This window comes from Rhagoletis pomonella, unplaced genomic scaffold (genome assembly GCF_013731165.1).
Source record: "Rhagoletis pomonella isolate Grant_MI unplaced genomic scaffold, Rhpom_1.0 Rhpom_scaffold_00006, whole genome shotgun sequence".
Taxonomy (NCBI): domain Eukaryota; kingdom Metazoa; phylum Arthropoda; class Insecta; order Diptera; family Tephritidae; genus Rhagoletis; species Rhagoletis pomonella.
In genome coordinates, this window is record NW_023458560.1 from 74,204,905 (window position 1) to 74,221,840 (window position 16,936).

A 16,936-nucleotide genomic window follows, 5' to 3' on the forward strand; every position below is an offset into this window, starting at 1 on the left:
AGTGTATTGTTGTGCAACTTTGTAGAATTTTTCTAGTTTTTTGTTAGAAAAAAGATACGAGCGTTATGTATACGGAAAAGGTACTTTAAATATGTACTTGTAGGCGCTATCTACTTAAACACGCTTTCAATATTAAGTTAGCTTGCAGAAACGTACATAGCGTGGTGATAAAGCTATACAAATCACCTTTCACTCCACCAGTAATCTGGCAACACTGTGGCCAATAACGAAAACCACACACTTCGTGTTAACAACTATCCAAACAGTTATTGCCTACATATTTATCAATGTTGAGCCGATATCAGCCATTTCTGCCTCGGCCGCCGTCGCTGCCGCTGCTGGTGCCACTGATATGGTCCTTGAAACAAACACCAATGCAATAACAGTCCACATGGGATTGATGGTGGCACCGAGAGCAAAATAACAGCATTTGCAACTAAATAAGCGAGCATGTAGAACGCACAACAACAATAGCAGCAGCAGCAGCAGCAGCAATAAAAACGGTCAGCAAAATACCTACTCGTAGTACAATTGCAGCAAAACCCAAAAAACAAATTACAAAACACTACTCGCCCAAATGCAACTACTACGAGGTACTTACATTCATTTCCCGGCATCGTGTGTCCCGTTAGGCCTTGCATACCAACACCAACACCAACACCACCACCGCCGCCAACGCCAACACCAACGCCACTACCCGGGTGATAGCTATAGCCATTTTGTGTTGCGTAAAGTGCACTCTTCTGGTCCTCCATGCCCAAGGCGAGATCCATCGAATGTTCAAGTGCTTTGTTATCGAGTCCACTTGCCGGATAGTATGGCGGCGGCGGCTGACTCTGCTGGGCAGCAACAATCGACGGACGCACCGAGTCCATTTCGTAATCCTTGGCGGCAGCACTCTTTTTCGATTGATTGCGTTTGCAACGACAGAACATCAACAATAAACCGACAAATAATGCGAATACAATACAAGAGACGATTATGGCGATCAGGGTGGGTGTGGCCAGGGCGGATGCCTCAGCGATGTACGTGCGGCCAACTGCAAAAAAAAAAACAAAGAAGAAGAAAAAGTAGAGAAATGAGAATGAGTTGAGGGCGCTCGGAGGCGAGGTGTGTAGAAGGAAAAAACTGGCAGCCCCACTGATAAGTGTCAGCGAGTTGAAGGCAACTGTGGATGGCTGCGAAAGTGTGTGCGCTATTAAATCGGCGCGCTGATGTGTGGCAACATGCGAAATGCTGTCAAGGATACAAAAGTTGTGGCAGCACATAAGTACTTTCGGGGGCATGTAGCCAGCGCCACCTACTGGCATGTGCTCTGCGATACGTGTTTGCCTAAAGTAGATTGATGACAGGGAAATGGCAGTCACACGGTCAGCCAGCTAGTGGATGCCCGGACAAACGAAAAAGCGGACAATGGAATAAACAAACGCCCGTTTGTGCACAATTTTTAATCGAAATTCCAAAATGCCAGTCGAAAATTTAAGAGTTAACAAGTGGCAGGCACATGACTGCATTGAAAGAATTCCCAAAATGAGCGAAAAGTGTTGACCACATCACATGTGAAAATCCCGCCAGTATAAAATGCGCTAGACATTAAGTACTCGCATCATGCCACAACGCGCGCACACACAAACTTTGCCCAAAAAACCGCCGCTATGACACATTTCCCCTTAATTATCTCTTTCTCTGTACTCTACATATCTGTAGTACTTACTTTCCGCATTGGTGTGCTTGCCGCAGTGCTCCTGATTCGATCGCAGGCATAGTTTCACACGCACAGTCGGTCTATTATCATCCTCCAATGCCAGTGTATTCATGTCGACATCATCATCGTCATCATCGCCATCGCCATCACCATCACCGCCATGACCACTTAGGTGATTGTGCCCCAGCGAGCGTCCGCCGCCACTGCGATATGCCGGTATGGAGCGATTAATCACGGTCTCCTTAAATGTCGGTCCATTGCCGGAAAGCTGCAAACTCACTGTGTCGACAACCTCCCACTGTGCCATCGGTGTGTCCATGTTCACCATTGACTCGACAATGGCGACCAGCGAGAGACAGGTGGCGCCCACATTGATGCCCAAGGTGTGCGTATTCGGATCGTAGGTGACGTGCAGAGGCGGTGGGATTTTGCTCACCTTAGTGGTGGTCATTATTTCGTTGGAGTATGGCGAGTTGCCTTTTGTGTTGAGTGCATTCACCTTGAAAGCATAGCTTTGATGCTGGTCTAGTGAGGTGACCTTGCAGGGATTGTCACGCTGGCAGTCGAATTCCAACCAATCAGTGTTGCTTGTGGCGATTGTGGCGCAGTCGGGTATCAGTTGCTCCTCGCGCGGCATAGGCACGCGGCGATAGCTGACAAAGAATTTGGTGTTGCTCAGTCCACCATCGAAGCCCGGATCCCAGCTGAGCGTGACATAATTGGAGCCCACATCTACGGCGCGTGTGTTGGTCGGCTTCTCGGGTGGTCCTTTCTGTTGTAGGCGTATGGGCGCGCGTATCGTGTCCAGTGAGTTTACCACACGGCAGGTGTACTCGCCGTAATCGGCGTGTGTCAGCGAGTTGATGCGCAGCACCGAGGTGTAGATGTCGTTATTGTCAGTGGTGGTGCTGATTTCGTAGTGCCCATCGGAGGACATTGTAAGCGGTGAGGGGTTATTGCCGAACTGCCATTGGAATTCGGGTTTGGGGTAGGCCTGTACCTTGCACACCACCTCGGCGGTTTCGCGTATATCGAAGGCCACCTTGTTGTACTGATGCAGCACAATGGGCTCGTGCTCAATGCGCAGTTGCATGCTCGAGTTGGCCGAGTTCACCTCGTTGGCATACAGACAAGTGTAGAGGCCGCGATCGCCGGGCACTAGCTGATTGCCGTTGGGGCGCGCTTTGCCGCGGAACTTCAGCATGCTTTGCACGGTCACCATGCCGTTGGGACCCTGATCTGGATTGGTTTTCACTTCATACAGATTTAGCTCAGGCAGGATTTCCACGCCGTCCTTGAGCCAGCGTATGCTTGGCGCCGGCTTGCCTTTAGCGCTGCACGTGACGGCGTAGTCTGTGTCGGCCACCCGACGCGTCATGTGCTGCTGCAGTTTAGCGAGGAACTGCGGCGGTTGATGGATCTCAAGCACAATTGTAGCCATCTTGCCAATTCCCAACTCATTTACAGCATGGCAATGGTATTTCCCCTCATTTCCCAAGTGAGCTTTCGGTATCGAGTACTGTGGCCCTTGCGCCAATATCTTCTGTGTGCTAGAGAACTCGCCGTCCATGTCGCGGAACCAGCGATACTGTGGCACTGGCCAACCGGGCGGATTAGCTGAGCAAGTGAGCGTTACACCGTTGCCCACATGCACAATCGGCTTGTTCGGTGTTATGAATGCCTGACCAGGGCGATGACGCACCAACAATGCCACCGTGGAATTGCCAACGCGTTCACTGCGTTCTTGTCCATAAGATTCCATTATATTCACAGCACGACAGATGTAATTGCCTGCATGCTCGGCACGCACCGACGACAGTGTGAGCACTTCGCCCGAGTAACGGAATTCGGGTGAGCCCTCCTTCAGCCATTCGATGGTAATTGGCGATGGATTTGCGGTCACATTGCAACGGATATTAACCGTTTCGCCTTCCTCAGCCTCACGCGTTTTCGACTCTATTACAACGGTGGGCGGATACAGTATATCAAGTATGAGCACACTTTCGCCCGACTTGCCGAGTCCATTATCTGCTGAGCATGTGTATTTGCCACCATCCTGCGAGCTAACACGATGTATGGTATGCACCAGGGAGGAACTAATGAAGCGGCCATCGCGTGTCCAACGTACATTAGGCACTTTCGGCTTCGCATCGACATTACATTCCAATTTGGCAGTGCGATCACGTTCCACACGAAGTGGATTTTCCGGACCGACATCAACGCGCGGGAAATCTGCAAATATAAAAACACAAAAAAAAATAATGAAATAAGAAAATATTAATAAACATGAATACATTTGATGATGGTAGTGATAATCAAAAAGTTGTAATTGAATTTAGAAAGCGAAAAGAAGCAAACGTGTAGGAATGCAGCGGCCACTGGAAGGAGTTGGAAGTTGGCGAGAGACAAATTATGGAGAAGTTGGAATTTTTTCGCATGGATGGATTAGCGCCGGACGTGGGAGTTCGTCATTGATGATTAGGCAAGAAATTTATGAAAGGACACGCAGCGGCCAATGAACGGCACTGATTAAGCACGCAGTGGCTACGAGTAAACTTAATTAATGCCAAGAAAAAAGGGAAATCTCTGCTAATAAACAGAAATGAAACGCGAGAATTGCTAAGCAATGGGCGTTAATTGGACAATAAAGAAAAGATAAAGAGAGGCATTAGTGTGGGATGATAAGAAAGTAAGTAAAAAATGATGAATAAAAATGAGTATTGGGCTAGGGAGATAGGAATGAAGGAATGGACACGCGCATGTTAGAAGAGGAGCTAAATCATTCTAATGGCACTGGTGCGTGCAGCTAGATATTCATATGTAAGCAGCCAATTATTCAATTTAATAAATCTGTGGTAGTGGGATATATGTATAACAATTTGAATACATTTTTGTAAAATAAATATCGAAAAATACGAAACCGATAACTAGAAGTTTTATGATAACAATAACATATTTTAAAGAATAATGTTATCGATAACGATCAAAATTTTGATATCGGAAAAGGTATGCGATAAATAAACACCAACGTCGACGATATCGATGAGAGCTCTAATAAAAATAATTCAAAGAAAAATGCTATGAATAAAAGCTCCTGTCGATAATGGCGAAAATTCTGATATCGAAAAAATTGTTGATATCGATAACATTTTCTGTATCGATATCGTTTTCGATAATTTAAACGCTGAGAGTGTCGATTTTGATGCCGATTGCAAAGACAATGACATCATCGAATACGATTTTTTTAATGACAGAAATAAAGAACCAGTTTAAGTAAATCATAATATTGACTAAGTTTAGAAATTATAAATACAATGGAAGAAATGTCTGCATTGATATTAGTAAAGACATATATTCCTACAATAATGAAAGCGCTTCTAATTATCGATATTCGAAGGTAGTTATCGATTAATATCAAATTTTTTTAATTCAAAAAATTATGGCAATATTTCCCAGTTTTTTAAATTGAAAAAAAAAATTAATAATTCCATATCAAACCCTCCCTACATCATTCGAATTGCAGCTGCTTAAGTTGCCGCATGCCTAATGTAAAACAAAATATTGCCTGGCTGCGAGCGGAAAGAATTTTTCTCTACTCAATAAACCACAAACGGTTTAGCTTGAAGCATTTGTAAAAATGCTCACTAAAGGAAAAAAAAGCTGCAATGGAAAAAGCCAACGCAAAGTTTCGCCTGAGGAACGAGTAGCCACCACCAATCTACCCATAGCAGCACACTAACTACGCCCGTTTGCCACAACAGCGTTGCAATTAAAAAGTCTTAGCCGCATGCTGACTGCCCGAAAGCAACTGTCAGCAAGGTGTGCTGCCTCCCACCTCTGCGACGACTAGCCTACTCCCCGAGTCGGTGGTACTCAAACGGAATGCACGAAGGCCGTCGGTCGGGGGCGAAATAGGGACACTCAGGGAGAAACCCATGCTGCTGAGTTAACAGTCAAGCTACGTCGCTACACTATTACCTGAAGCACTAATACCACTTCAGCAGGCGGAGTAAGTGGAACTGTTGCACTAAATACCAGCGAGTTCTTAGTTGCACTGCATAGTAAACGTCTGTTTAGTAGTAAGGAGCGAGTGGTGCACTGCACACTTCTTAATGACACTAATAAAGTCGCGAGTACTTGTAAGCTCGAAAGCAAAGTAGTGAAATAAATAAAGCGAAATAAAAAGACAAACACAAAAAAAAAAATGCCTACACACATAGCCACAAGTAAAGTAGCAACAATTTAGAATTGAAGCGCAAATGCGAAGGATTGCAAGAAGCAAAAAAAAAAAACACCAGGCGAAAGAAACAAAGCTTGAAAGTGGAAACCAAGTGAGCGACATGTAACAACTTGAGATTGAGGCGCAAACCAACTAAGTGGATTGCAAAGAAGCTATGCGCCAAGTTACTGATAACTACAACTTAGAGAGAAGAGCGAAAAATTATATCATTGCCGCTGTTGCCGCGCTGCGTTTATCGGCACTAGTCCTGTGGGCGGTAACCTATAACTAAGAAACAATCATTTATCGCAATCAGGTGTTTACTGCAAGGCAACTGTGCACTTTTTTCCGCTGCAAGTTATAAAAAAGAAAGTTGTTGGCGACTTAATGGTTATGCACAGGTTGCGCATTGTCGACACAATGAGAGCCTCCAGTTCAAATGCATTCGCTTGCAACCATTTAGCGAAAGTAACGAGGTTCTTTGATTTGTATTTATTCTTGCGAACTATGTTTTCTCCTTGAACGTATTTAAGAAAAATACAGCTGGGGGTGATAATTTTGTTCGAAAGTGTTGATAAGAAGAAAAGCAATTGGCATAATTGTGTGATAAACAAAAAAAAAAAAAAATGGAATAGTTAATGACTTTTACAAAACAAAGGAAAAATGATTATTTTCTTAACAACTTTTACTTCGCTTAACTGTCACTGTTAATGAAACCATATTCAGACCTTTGGAATTCCTAAATCCTGATCGTTGTGAAAGGAAAGCTACAGCCGGTGTCACAAGAAGTTAATCAACTCGAGGTTCACATACTTCACACTTGTTTGTCTTATTTTCTAACCTCTAGTGGGCTACTTGGTGTTCTAATATGTACAAACGGTCTATTTTACGCCGGCCCCGAACGGCAGGTGGAAAAATTATGGACGGAAGAATTAGACTCAAGAGTTTTGCGTTTTCCTGCGAAGGAGAGACCCACAACAAAGAGCTGAAAGGGCCTGACACCAGGCACAGTAAACTGGATGTTAATAGCGTCTTACCCATCCTCTTCTATGGGACCACCGTATGATGGCTGGATTTGGATAAGGCCCATATAGATACCAACTGGATAGGGAGCAACCGGGCTGCTTTCATAGCTATCAAGGGAGTCTTTAGAACTTTTACTAAAGTTTCTTCCTATCGTTACGGTACGTCTCGGTCAGCTGCAAAGCGAGCGGATGGAACGTGCAGAAGACATATATTCGGGACCTCAAAACTTGGACCCAGTATTTCGTAAAGGTCATTATCACTTTGATGTGGGTATACGGGCAAAGCGAAACTTTCTAAAACTACGCAGCAAGTGAGCTCAGAATTAAGAAAAACAACCTACATATAATTAATTAATTCTGTGCATAATGCAGAAGTCCCCCACTCAGACCAGTGTTAATTTAATTGGCAATCCCTAGATTGGTAAAAGATCCCAATCGTTGGGCTGCTAAGCAACGGTTGTATTATTACTGAGCACCGATTAATGGGAACACATGCGATAAGGGGGATGAGCTGCACTGGAAGAAATTCATATTTTCAGAGACGAGGAAGAGCTGAAGGGTGTCGAGCGTTGCCGCTCTATGGAAAAAATAGTGTTCGTTCAGAATACAAGGGGGTTCCAGGGTGGTGTAGAGTGTCAACTACCGTAGCCGAATGATATTTCAATGTTAGTGCAACCATTTTTCACCTTCTATGAATTTGGAAAATTTCGATTACTACCTAACTTTGGTTTCAAAATGCTGTTATTTCTTTCAAAAAATGGCGTAGTTTCAATATTACGCACAGAAGAGAAGTATGCCCTCGAATCCTATGTTGGCGCACGAAATTGCTTGAAAAGAAGTTTTCAAAAAATTCTGGCCGGAACTGCATGTCGCAAGAGCTGAAAATGCGACCGCAAGCATATCGTTACTTGTGTTCTATAGCAGAAAATGCTGATACGATCTTACTGTATATCTAGCTCTCAAAACAATGTGCAGCCTTGCAAAAGTTACTACCTCACACAGGATAAGCTTATAACTCTAATATCTTCTTAAGTCAAGTCAAGACAAATCCAACTAGAAACAAAGCACAAAAAGATAAGAAAGGCTAAGCACGCTAAAACTTCGTGAAGGATGTGAAAGAGTGCAGAAAGAAAACAAGGCTAACAAACATTTATGCAAATAGAAAACTAACAAGGAAACAAGTCGGAGGCTAGCAACATAAGGCAACTGAATGCGGAAAAAACGCAGCAAAGCGAGAAAAAACAGAAAGAAAAAGGAGTGAGCACAATTCCTAAGCAACACGAGACAAAACTACTAAGTCACATGAGGGTCAATAACATTAACACAGAGTGGAACAGAGCAGCAGTGAATGCAGCCGCCGCACAAGTTAATAAATGTAAGCGCGCAGGCGGATGTGCGCCAAGCGAAGCAAGCCAAACAACTCACAAGAAAAACTTCACTTCTAACGGAAGCATGACGAAGTTGTAAGGCTTTAGCCTTTCGGCAAAAAATATGCGCACAAGCCAATTTACATATGTATGTATGTATGTACAGAAATTAATGGTTTACGCTAAGAAGGTTTAAAGTCACACTAAATGGTAGAATATGTAAAGTGAGATGTCTTAGGCGGCTTACGAGACCTCAAGCCATTGGGCTACAACTTTGCTTAGGCGCCGAGGTCTTCGAAGCAAAATAAAGTCTAGATTGCAGCACTCATATACTCATACATATGCGTATATATGTATGTATGTATAGCATATGGCTAATTAAAAGCCCATCATTAATTGTCAACTAAGAAAAGCTTCCAACGAGGCTGAACAAATATCTGCGGCGAGAAAAGGTTTGGCTGCAACCGCACCATTCGATATGCTTGTGCGCCTTCCACTTTCCAACTGTACGAACCGAACTTTAACACTCGCATTTCAAACGCCGATGATAGTGTTGAATTTGATTGCGTCTAACGCGCGTTTGCCTCATCTGGTAGCACAAAACAGACTCAATTAATATCCTCTTTTAGCACAAATGATGCCGTCGCTTCAAGTTTGCGAAAAGCAATTGAGGCGTGTGTGTTGCTAAGCATTGGAGTGAGTGTGGGTGGGGTCTGTGCTGCCGCTCATTAATTCCATATTCATTAGCCACATGTGGACTCCGTTCGCAACGTCAAGTTCGTCCGCTCCGCTGACCCGTTGATAGTAATTTCTTTTCGCCCACCATCAGCTGCATATCTAACAGTCCGGCGCTATCAATCTAAGTTCTTGACTACCACTAACTCCTCACTTTTCTTTTCGCATTAACAACATCCTGCTTGCTTTTACGAATTGAAGCCGCTGTTTCTAAAGTATGTATGTACGTTGCTACAGTAAAATACGCGCGCAACTTGAATAATTCTACAATTAACCGAATCAGTTTGTTCTCGGCTTTGTTTCTATTGCGAGCTTGTTTGTTGCTTTCGAGTTTCTTTGTTGCGTTTCTATGTATGTGGGTCAATCCATGTTAAATCGCTAAATGGTTGGAATCGAACATTTTTTGATTCGGAAGAATTTTGGTGAGAACTTTTCTTTTATAATTTAACGAATTTCTGCGAAAGGAAAATAATAAAACATTTTTTCAATATCTCAAAAACCATTCTAGTTACAAAAATGTTTCTGGTCTCGATTTTAACCCTTTCGGGACCGTAAGCGTAAAATTTTCCCCACACTTTTTCCCACAAAATGTTTATTTCTGTTAGGAAAACTTTTTCTGCTTTTGGTAAAAATATATATATTTTTTAAATTCCTATTAGATAAAATGACTCCTTTTTCATAAAAATTCGTTTCTTTTTTAATTTTTGTCTGAAGTGCATATTTTTTTCTTAAGTTTTTTCTGAAAAACGGATTTTTCTAAAAATGAAATTTTTTTTCTTATTTATTTTTTCTATCACTACCTTTTTTTTCTAAAAGCATTTTTTTCTAATTTGTGGTACATTTTTTTTAGTTTGGGTAAAAATAATTATTTCTAAAATTTTATAATAAAACATCCAAGGAGCTAGTTAAATATAAAGGAGGCGCATTATAAAAAAAAAAAAAATGATTCCCATAGTTTTCTCATAAGTGGAACAACTTTTTGGGCAAAATGTTTCTCTTGGTCATGAAAGGGTTAATGTGTTATTTAGGACTAAAAATAAAAAATATCGGCTGGTTTTAAGAGATTCTGAAATTTCAAGGTGTTGTTTTTTTTTAAATATACATAGTAAACATGTATCTATAAATTTTTGAGCTTTGAAATTTTTTAAAAAAACCCGAATAATGTTATGTTAATTTTTATAATTTTTTATAGATACATTTTGGTATAACCAAAAAATGTCACCTTTAAAACGAGAGATGTTTTTTTAACTATAATCGCTTTTGAGTTATTAAAAAATAAACTTTCATTATCTGGGAAATTGTGAAATTTTTTTTAACTTTCCAAATTTATATATTTTCTTTGGCAGAACTTTATCATATCACACACCTAGATCTAAAGTGCGATCAACTCAAAAACAATTTAAGACGATGTTTTTTTTGCATAAATTAATTCATAGGACTCACATCCAATTAATGCGAGACATTAACTAAAAAACTACTGTTATACCTATTTTGTTATTAATTGCGTTGAATCTGTATGATCCGCAATTTTTCCGCTATATTTTCCTCTCTGTATTTTGAGTTAGCTCACTTTAGATCTAGGTGTGCGATATGATAAAAAAAAAATGCCGAGCAAAATTCATCCAAATCGAAAATGGTCGGTTTGATATGGATCGACCCATGTACAACTACAGTGAGTGCTTTTGTCGGCGTTGCTTACAAAAGCTGGTAGTGGCATTAGTGTCTGCATGCTTTACGAAATTCATTTATCTTAGTAACAGCAACACACACACGGTACGTGCAGTTGCAAATAGCCGAAATTGGTCTTTTCAGTGTATGATTAATGCAAGTAGACGTTGTATTTGTAATTACAAAAAACTATTTATTTAGTTTAGAATTATCTGCTCTATCCCTTAATTAGCCTTTTACGCAGCTCAATTTATGGAAAAATCGCAAGGAAAATATAAAAACTTAACACATTTCATTTTTGTTTCAGCCTAGCTGTAGTTGCAATTTTAGTTTCAGTCTCAAAGCTATTAGCATTGGAATCTTCATCTAATATTTGTGTCCTTCGTTCGCGGTCTCAGCCTCAGTTCCCATAATAATCACGACAACAACAACAACAATTCAACAACAAGCAGGTCCCTAAAAATTTCTCACAATTTGCACACAAATATTTCACAAAGTGTCGCAGGAATTTGAAAAATAAATTTCTCTTTTCCTTTAAAAAAGATTAAAAGTAATTTCATTATTTTCCTGGAATTTCGCAAGCAAATCCAAAGTTGAATCGATTTTTTTTTTTTGCAAATTCATGCTTTTGTTGGTGAAATGAGTTTATGTGATAAGGAAAACGTGCGTGAGATTTGCAATGTATTTCTATGTTAAAAAACACAAGAGCAGTTTCAATTACTTGCAGAAGACATACAATAGAGGTACTCGTAAGTGTATGTATATGTATGCATATGCGGGTTTGTAGAACAACAATGAAAAATCCTACTTGCACACACATGTGAAAATATTTCACAAAAAAAAAACGAAAGAAGTATTGTGTGGCAGAAAACTGTAATAAAATAGGATATTATGCTATCCATCAAATGACGTGGTGATATTCTAGTATGTCCTGCTGCTGCTGCTATTATTAGGTACCAAAGCCAGTATTCTAAGAATGGTGAATGGATATGTGAATTGAAGAATGAATTGTATGTACATATGTATGCGTGTATGTGTGAGCAAACTGAGTGACAGCTGGAATGCCACGTGGAATAATTCAACAGAACGAATTACTTTCATCCACATACCAAGCAGCAACAGCAGCAGCTTGTGTTATAGCAAATGTCCTTTCTAAATTAGTTGATATGTAATTTGTAGCAGAATTTTAAACCGAAAGGTATTACACAAGAATCAAATAAAGCTTTCTGACTAAAGAATTGTTTGAAGACATAAATATGTATATATATATTTCCTTGAAAAGCTGCTGCTGTTGCTGTTGCTGCGTTTTCTTTCATAGTTCATGCTGCGTAAGCACACGCATTGGTGGTGTGTGTGTGAAATGCTTGTGCAAGTGGTTATACAAATTGCAAATTATTAAAAAAAAAAATCAGCAGCAGCGCCAATTTTCGGCTGTTGGTTGAGGTAATTGATTTTTCAGTATTTGCAGCAAAATTGGTTTTAGCAAAACTCAATTTTATTCCGTTGCTTTTTAATTCCAATTGTTGCGCTCTTTTTAATTCACTTCAGATTTCCAACTGTGCGTAGTATTTTCTTTTTTGATTACATTTTTTTTTCTAAAGTACAGCCGTTTTCTTATGAATAGTACCTGCGGCTCAGCAGTGGCATGCCTTCATTTAAAATTTAATTTCATTTGCTTGGTAAAGCGGGTAGACAAAAAGAAGAAAGTAGATGAATAAAACGGCGAAAAAACTACAAAAATATATGACGGAAGCTTATAAGAGGTAATCACAAAGAATTAAAAAGTTCCCTCACCGCGAAAAAATGCAAAATTAATATCTGAAAAGTAAATTTCATACAAATCATATTGGCAGATCCAGTTCTAAGCGTAAACAGTTTCTCACCTTTCGAGAACCGTTTCAGTGAATATACAGAAAGAACGGTGTGAGGAATAACTATCCAAGCAAACAAAATTTTGTTAGCAAAATGGATGTGAAAAATTTCAACCAATGGTCAAAAATGTTTCAGAAAATGAAACCTCAGTGCAAAGAGGCCTTAATTGTTCGAACGTAAGCCTTAATTTTACTCTCAGATACGCCCCCTAACATAATTATAAGTCCAATGTATTTTCAAAAAATTCAGGATTTGGTAGCATCCCTAGCAGTGGCGGATTTAAATATTTGCCGCCCCTAGGCAATTCATAACTTGCCGCCCTTTTTTCACGAAAAAAAAAAAAATATATATATATCAAATATGATTGTTATTGTCAGTGCTTTATTACAATATAGTAAAACACGATGTATTCTGCACTGAAATGCTTTAGAGGTTTGGACAAGTAGAATCCAATTATCAGGACATTGAAGTAGCGCTATGCGAGTATACAAAATAAAATCGCTCATCCGGAAGATTTTTTGACCTCGCGCAAGACAAACAGAAGACCATACACAGATACACTGCCTAATTTGACATACGACGGAAGCTGACCTTCAGATTATTCACGTTATGATACACTTATGAAAAACTGGTGGGCTTGGAATCAAGAATTTTCTCGAAAATGCCCGCTCGTTTTTCGGCAGTGTTGTCAAGTGTGGTAACCTTTTAGATGATTCTCGTTCTCGGGGCAGCGTGTCGGCTGTTTCTTTGCGTTACGCGCAGGCGCGCCGTCAGGTTTCTAAGCCGCGTGAATGAAAGTTAAATGGAAATTTCAACGACTGCTATACTAAAGAAAAATTCGCAGCGTAATTCTAATTTTGAATTGTATTGAATGAGATGAATCATTAATAATATTTTACAGACACAAACACAATTTCAAGTGCAGCTGAATCCAAATAAATTTTTTTCTTTTAATTTAGCTGTCTTAAATTTTGCCGCCCCTTAATTCTGCCGCCCTAGTCTTCAGCCTATGTTGCCTGTACGATAAATCCGCCACTGATCCCTAGGACAGCTCAACCTATGTTAACTTGATATTTTTTCGGTTAATGCACATTGAAAACTTCCTTGGCCTTGGGTGGACCACGCTCATATATGTATAGAGCGAGCAGCAACGGCATTTTGCGTAAAGCTGGAAAGATGAGTGTTTTCTGACTAAATGATGACAAAAAAATCTCAGGTCTGAGTCGGCATGTAGAACAGAAGAGATCTGCATGTTTATGGATCCCTCACAAGACTTTCTATCACCATGCAGCACATGATTTTCAGGCCGAGGTGCCAGCAACATCGGCCTGTGCCAGATTAAGCCTTGATAAAGCCATCAAGGTCCCATCCAAGATGATGGTCACTCCCCAGCTAATCCAGAAGTATTTTAACACTCCTCAGTTATTGGCAGCAAGAACGCGGTAACACTGGGCTAAGTAGGCGATCATTGCCGAAGTGAAGATAAGGAGGCCGGAACCATTTATCGGACTTATTTGGTATTTTCTGCGAGGGGGTAAACACAGAACGCGACTTAGAAGAGTCAGGCTCATTGGCTAGGAAGAGAACATATCTTTGATACAGACCCAACATCAGGCTCCCGCTGTGTACCTATGTAATTGGCAAAATAACCAACTGCGTTCTTATATGCACCGAAGGTGAAATGCCGTATTTCTTCTGACGATGAACAGGCGTTTGAGCACATTGTTTGTGTGATTGTTCGGCGTTTATCAGACTAAGCCCAAAATTCGCAACAGCGGAACCTCGTCTTTTTAGAAATTTTTATACCAAGGTACTGGTAGCATTTATTAGAGAAATTGATTGTATCTTGGGCTCTCAAATCTCTGAACTTACCATAGGGATACAAAATACCACCTAGATCGCAGCGTCGCCTTTTTCTAGTACCGTAAATAATTAATTTTTAACCAACTATTTAGTCTGCAGTGGGTTATTTAGTAAGAAGTATACCTTTAAGTTTTTTTTTATTTCGGCTACTTCATAGAAAATCCCCGAGTTTCTGACTAAGCTTCTTAAAGTTAATTGGCAATTTAAATTTTAGAGCACACTACTTTTAAAATCAAATGGCGAGCCAAGTTGGACAATAAAAAATAGTGAAAAATACACTACCTTTTCTTATATTTTAGAAAGATAAAAGGAAGGTAAAAAAAGATATAAACAAGAAACATTCAATTTTGATAGCACAGACTGGTATGGGTAAGCGGATATTATGTAGTAGCTTAAACGTGCAGCGGATATTGAATTGTGCAAATGTTTACACGCTGAATCTATAATTTTATAAGCATACGTACAACAAATGCATATAATAGATACCTCAATAACCCAGTGATAAATGAATTCGAAATAAAAGTAGAAGAAGTACTGTGCAATAGTCCATAGGCCAGGCCATATAAAAATTAGAATAATGAAATTATTTTAAGTTTATAAAAGGCTATTATTCAAAAACTAACACCGAAAAGTTGATTTGAAACGCTTGTGGGTTTCTAAAACAGGTCACAAAAAGTGTATCGTAACGTAAGTAAAAGTGGCCCCTTTACAATTAGTTTGATACTAGTTGAATAAGTTCACTTTAAACCAGTCGTGAACACATGTTTCGAATGGAAATAGTTTGCTCCGTTTTAATATTTATGTTGCATTTCGTGTGCTATTTTTATTTTAATTTTTTTGATTCTGTTCAAGCCTGTGTGGGGCTAGTTCACTTTGAGCTGAACTGATGCGCCCATTGAAGTCTATTGAGAGGCTTTGATTCCCATCAAATGAAGTACATAGTTACGTAAGTAAATACATATGTATACACTTTGGAATTTTAATGGAGTTTTAATATGCCGAGAGCACATATTGTAGCAAACAAAAAGAGGATTATGTAAAGAAATAAATGAAAGTGTACATTGAATTGCCTCAACAAGGAAAAAAAAGAAAACCTTTAAAAAACACTACGCAATAGAGAAATCGAAATCGCATCAACGAAAATCTTGTAAGGTCTTCAAATTGCTCCTTATGACCTTCGATGCTAAATGCGTTTCCTCGCAACTTGCGAGCTATAGAATTTATATTCAATTAAACGAGTAATAATATTTCATTGTCGATTCGATTCATTGAAGGACTGGCACAAATTAAGAGCTCTATCCCCATACAAGCTGAGATACGTATGTTTGTGAGGCAAAAAGAACTATGTACTTGTGCACAAAAGTATATACATATATATGTATGTCTACAACAAAATAAGTTTAAGGGCCACAAAAATTACGCACCAGCTTTTTATACACACCCAAGCATTCAATTGTTTAGCACAAAAGTGGATAATAAAAAAATTGACAGTTGGCTTGAGGAAAAACATAATCAAATAAGGCAACAAATTCAAAAAGCGAGCACACCAGGTCAGGATGGGCCAAAGCAACAACAAAATAGTGCTACAGTTCAATAGAAATCAACAATGAGAAAGCACCTACAGCGGCGGGAAAACAAGTAGGGAAGCGGCGTTGTAACAATTTTAGGTTTCGTTACTTTTGTTTGTTGTTTATTATTTTTTTAGGAAAGTATAGCTCACTATTTGAACAAATTTTTTATTTAGAACTTTAAACAAATTTTGTGGTATGCAGTTTTGTATTAAAATTGTTTTATGGAGAAAATGGCACAACACCGCCGGGACAAAAAATTTCAAACCAACGGAAGTCCTAGCCACTTCAAACTTGTGCACTGAAATTTAATTGACTACAGATCTGCATTACTAGATTTTTTTTTTAGTTCTGAACAAAAATTTTAAATTTTTTTGAACCTTTGTTCAAATTAGTCGAATTTTTATAAATCTTTTACAATGTTAGAAATTTTGACTTACTTATGTAAATGATTTTTGTTAGATGGTGAGCTATCCTCATATAAAAAAAAAATATAGTAGCCATACAAAAAAAAAAAAAAAAAAAAATAGCCAAAATTCGTTAAAATGTCGTCTTTCTATTTATTTGCCCACCACCGTGCATACATATGCATTGAATGAAAATTTGAACCAGAAATATCAACACAGAATGAAAATTCAATACAAGCAAACAAACAAACAACAAAAATAGAAACTCAATTACAGGAACAACAGCAAAGACAACAACAACAACTAAAAAATTCTATTCCAAATTGCAACACTTGTCGTTTGGCGCCTTAATTTAAAATTGATTGGAAAATATTTACGCCATAGCGTAGGTGGCAAAGTGGGAGTGGGCTGTCCATATGTACATATGCCCAGTGGGAATTAGGAGCACGTAATAATACCTTATTAGCAACTTACTCTTCACCTGGCAGTCATTACCATTTACCTGCC

The 16,936-nt window shown here is 39.4% G+C and overlaps 1 protein-coding gene across 1 annotated transcript in view; it reads right to left on the reverse strand.

The window, feature by feature from the left end:
• The window catches only part of LOC118741288 (Down syndrome cell adhesion molecule-like protein Dscam2), a gene marked incomplete in the record, with an annotated part of 349,017 nt that overhangs the window by 116,024 nt on the left and 216,057 nt on the right, over positions 1-16,936 (reverse strand). The window contains 2 exon segments of the mRNA XM_036473206.1: positions 602-1,039; positions 1,715-3,937. Of these exon segments, the coding sequence (XP_036329099.1) occupies positions 602-1,039; positions 1,715-3,937 (2,661 nt within the window).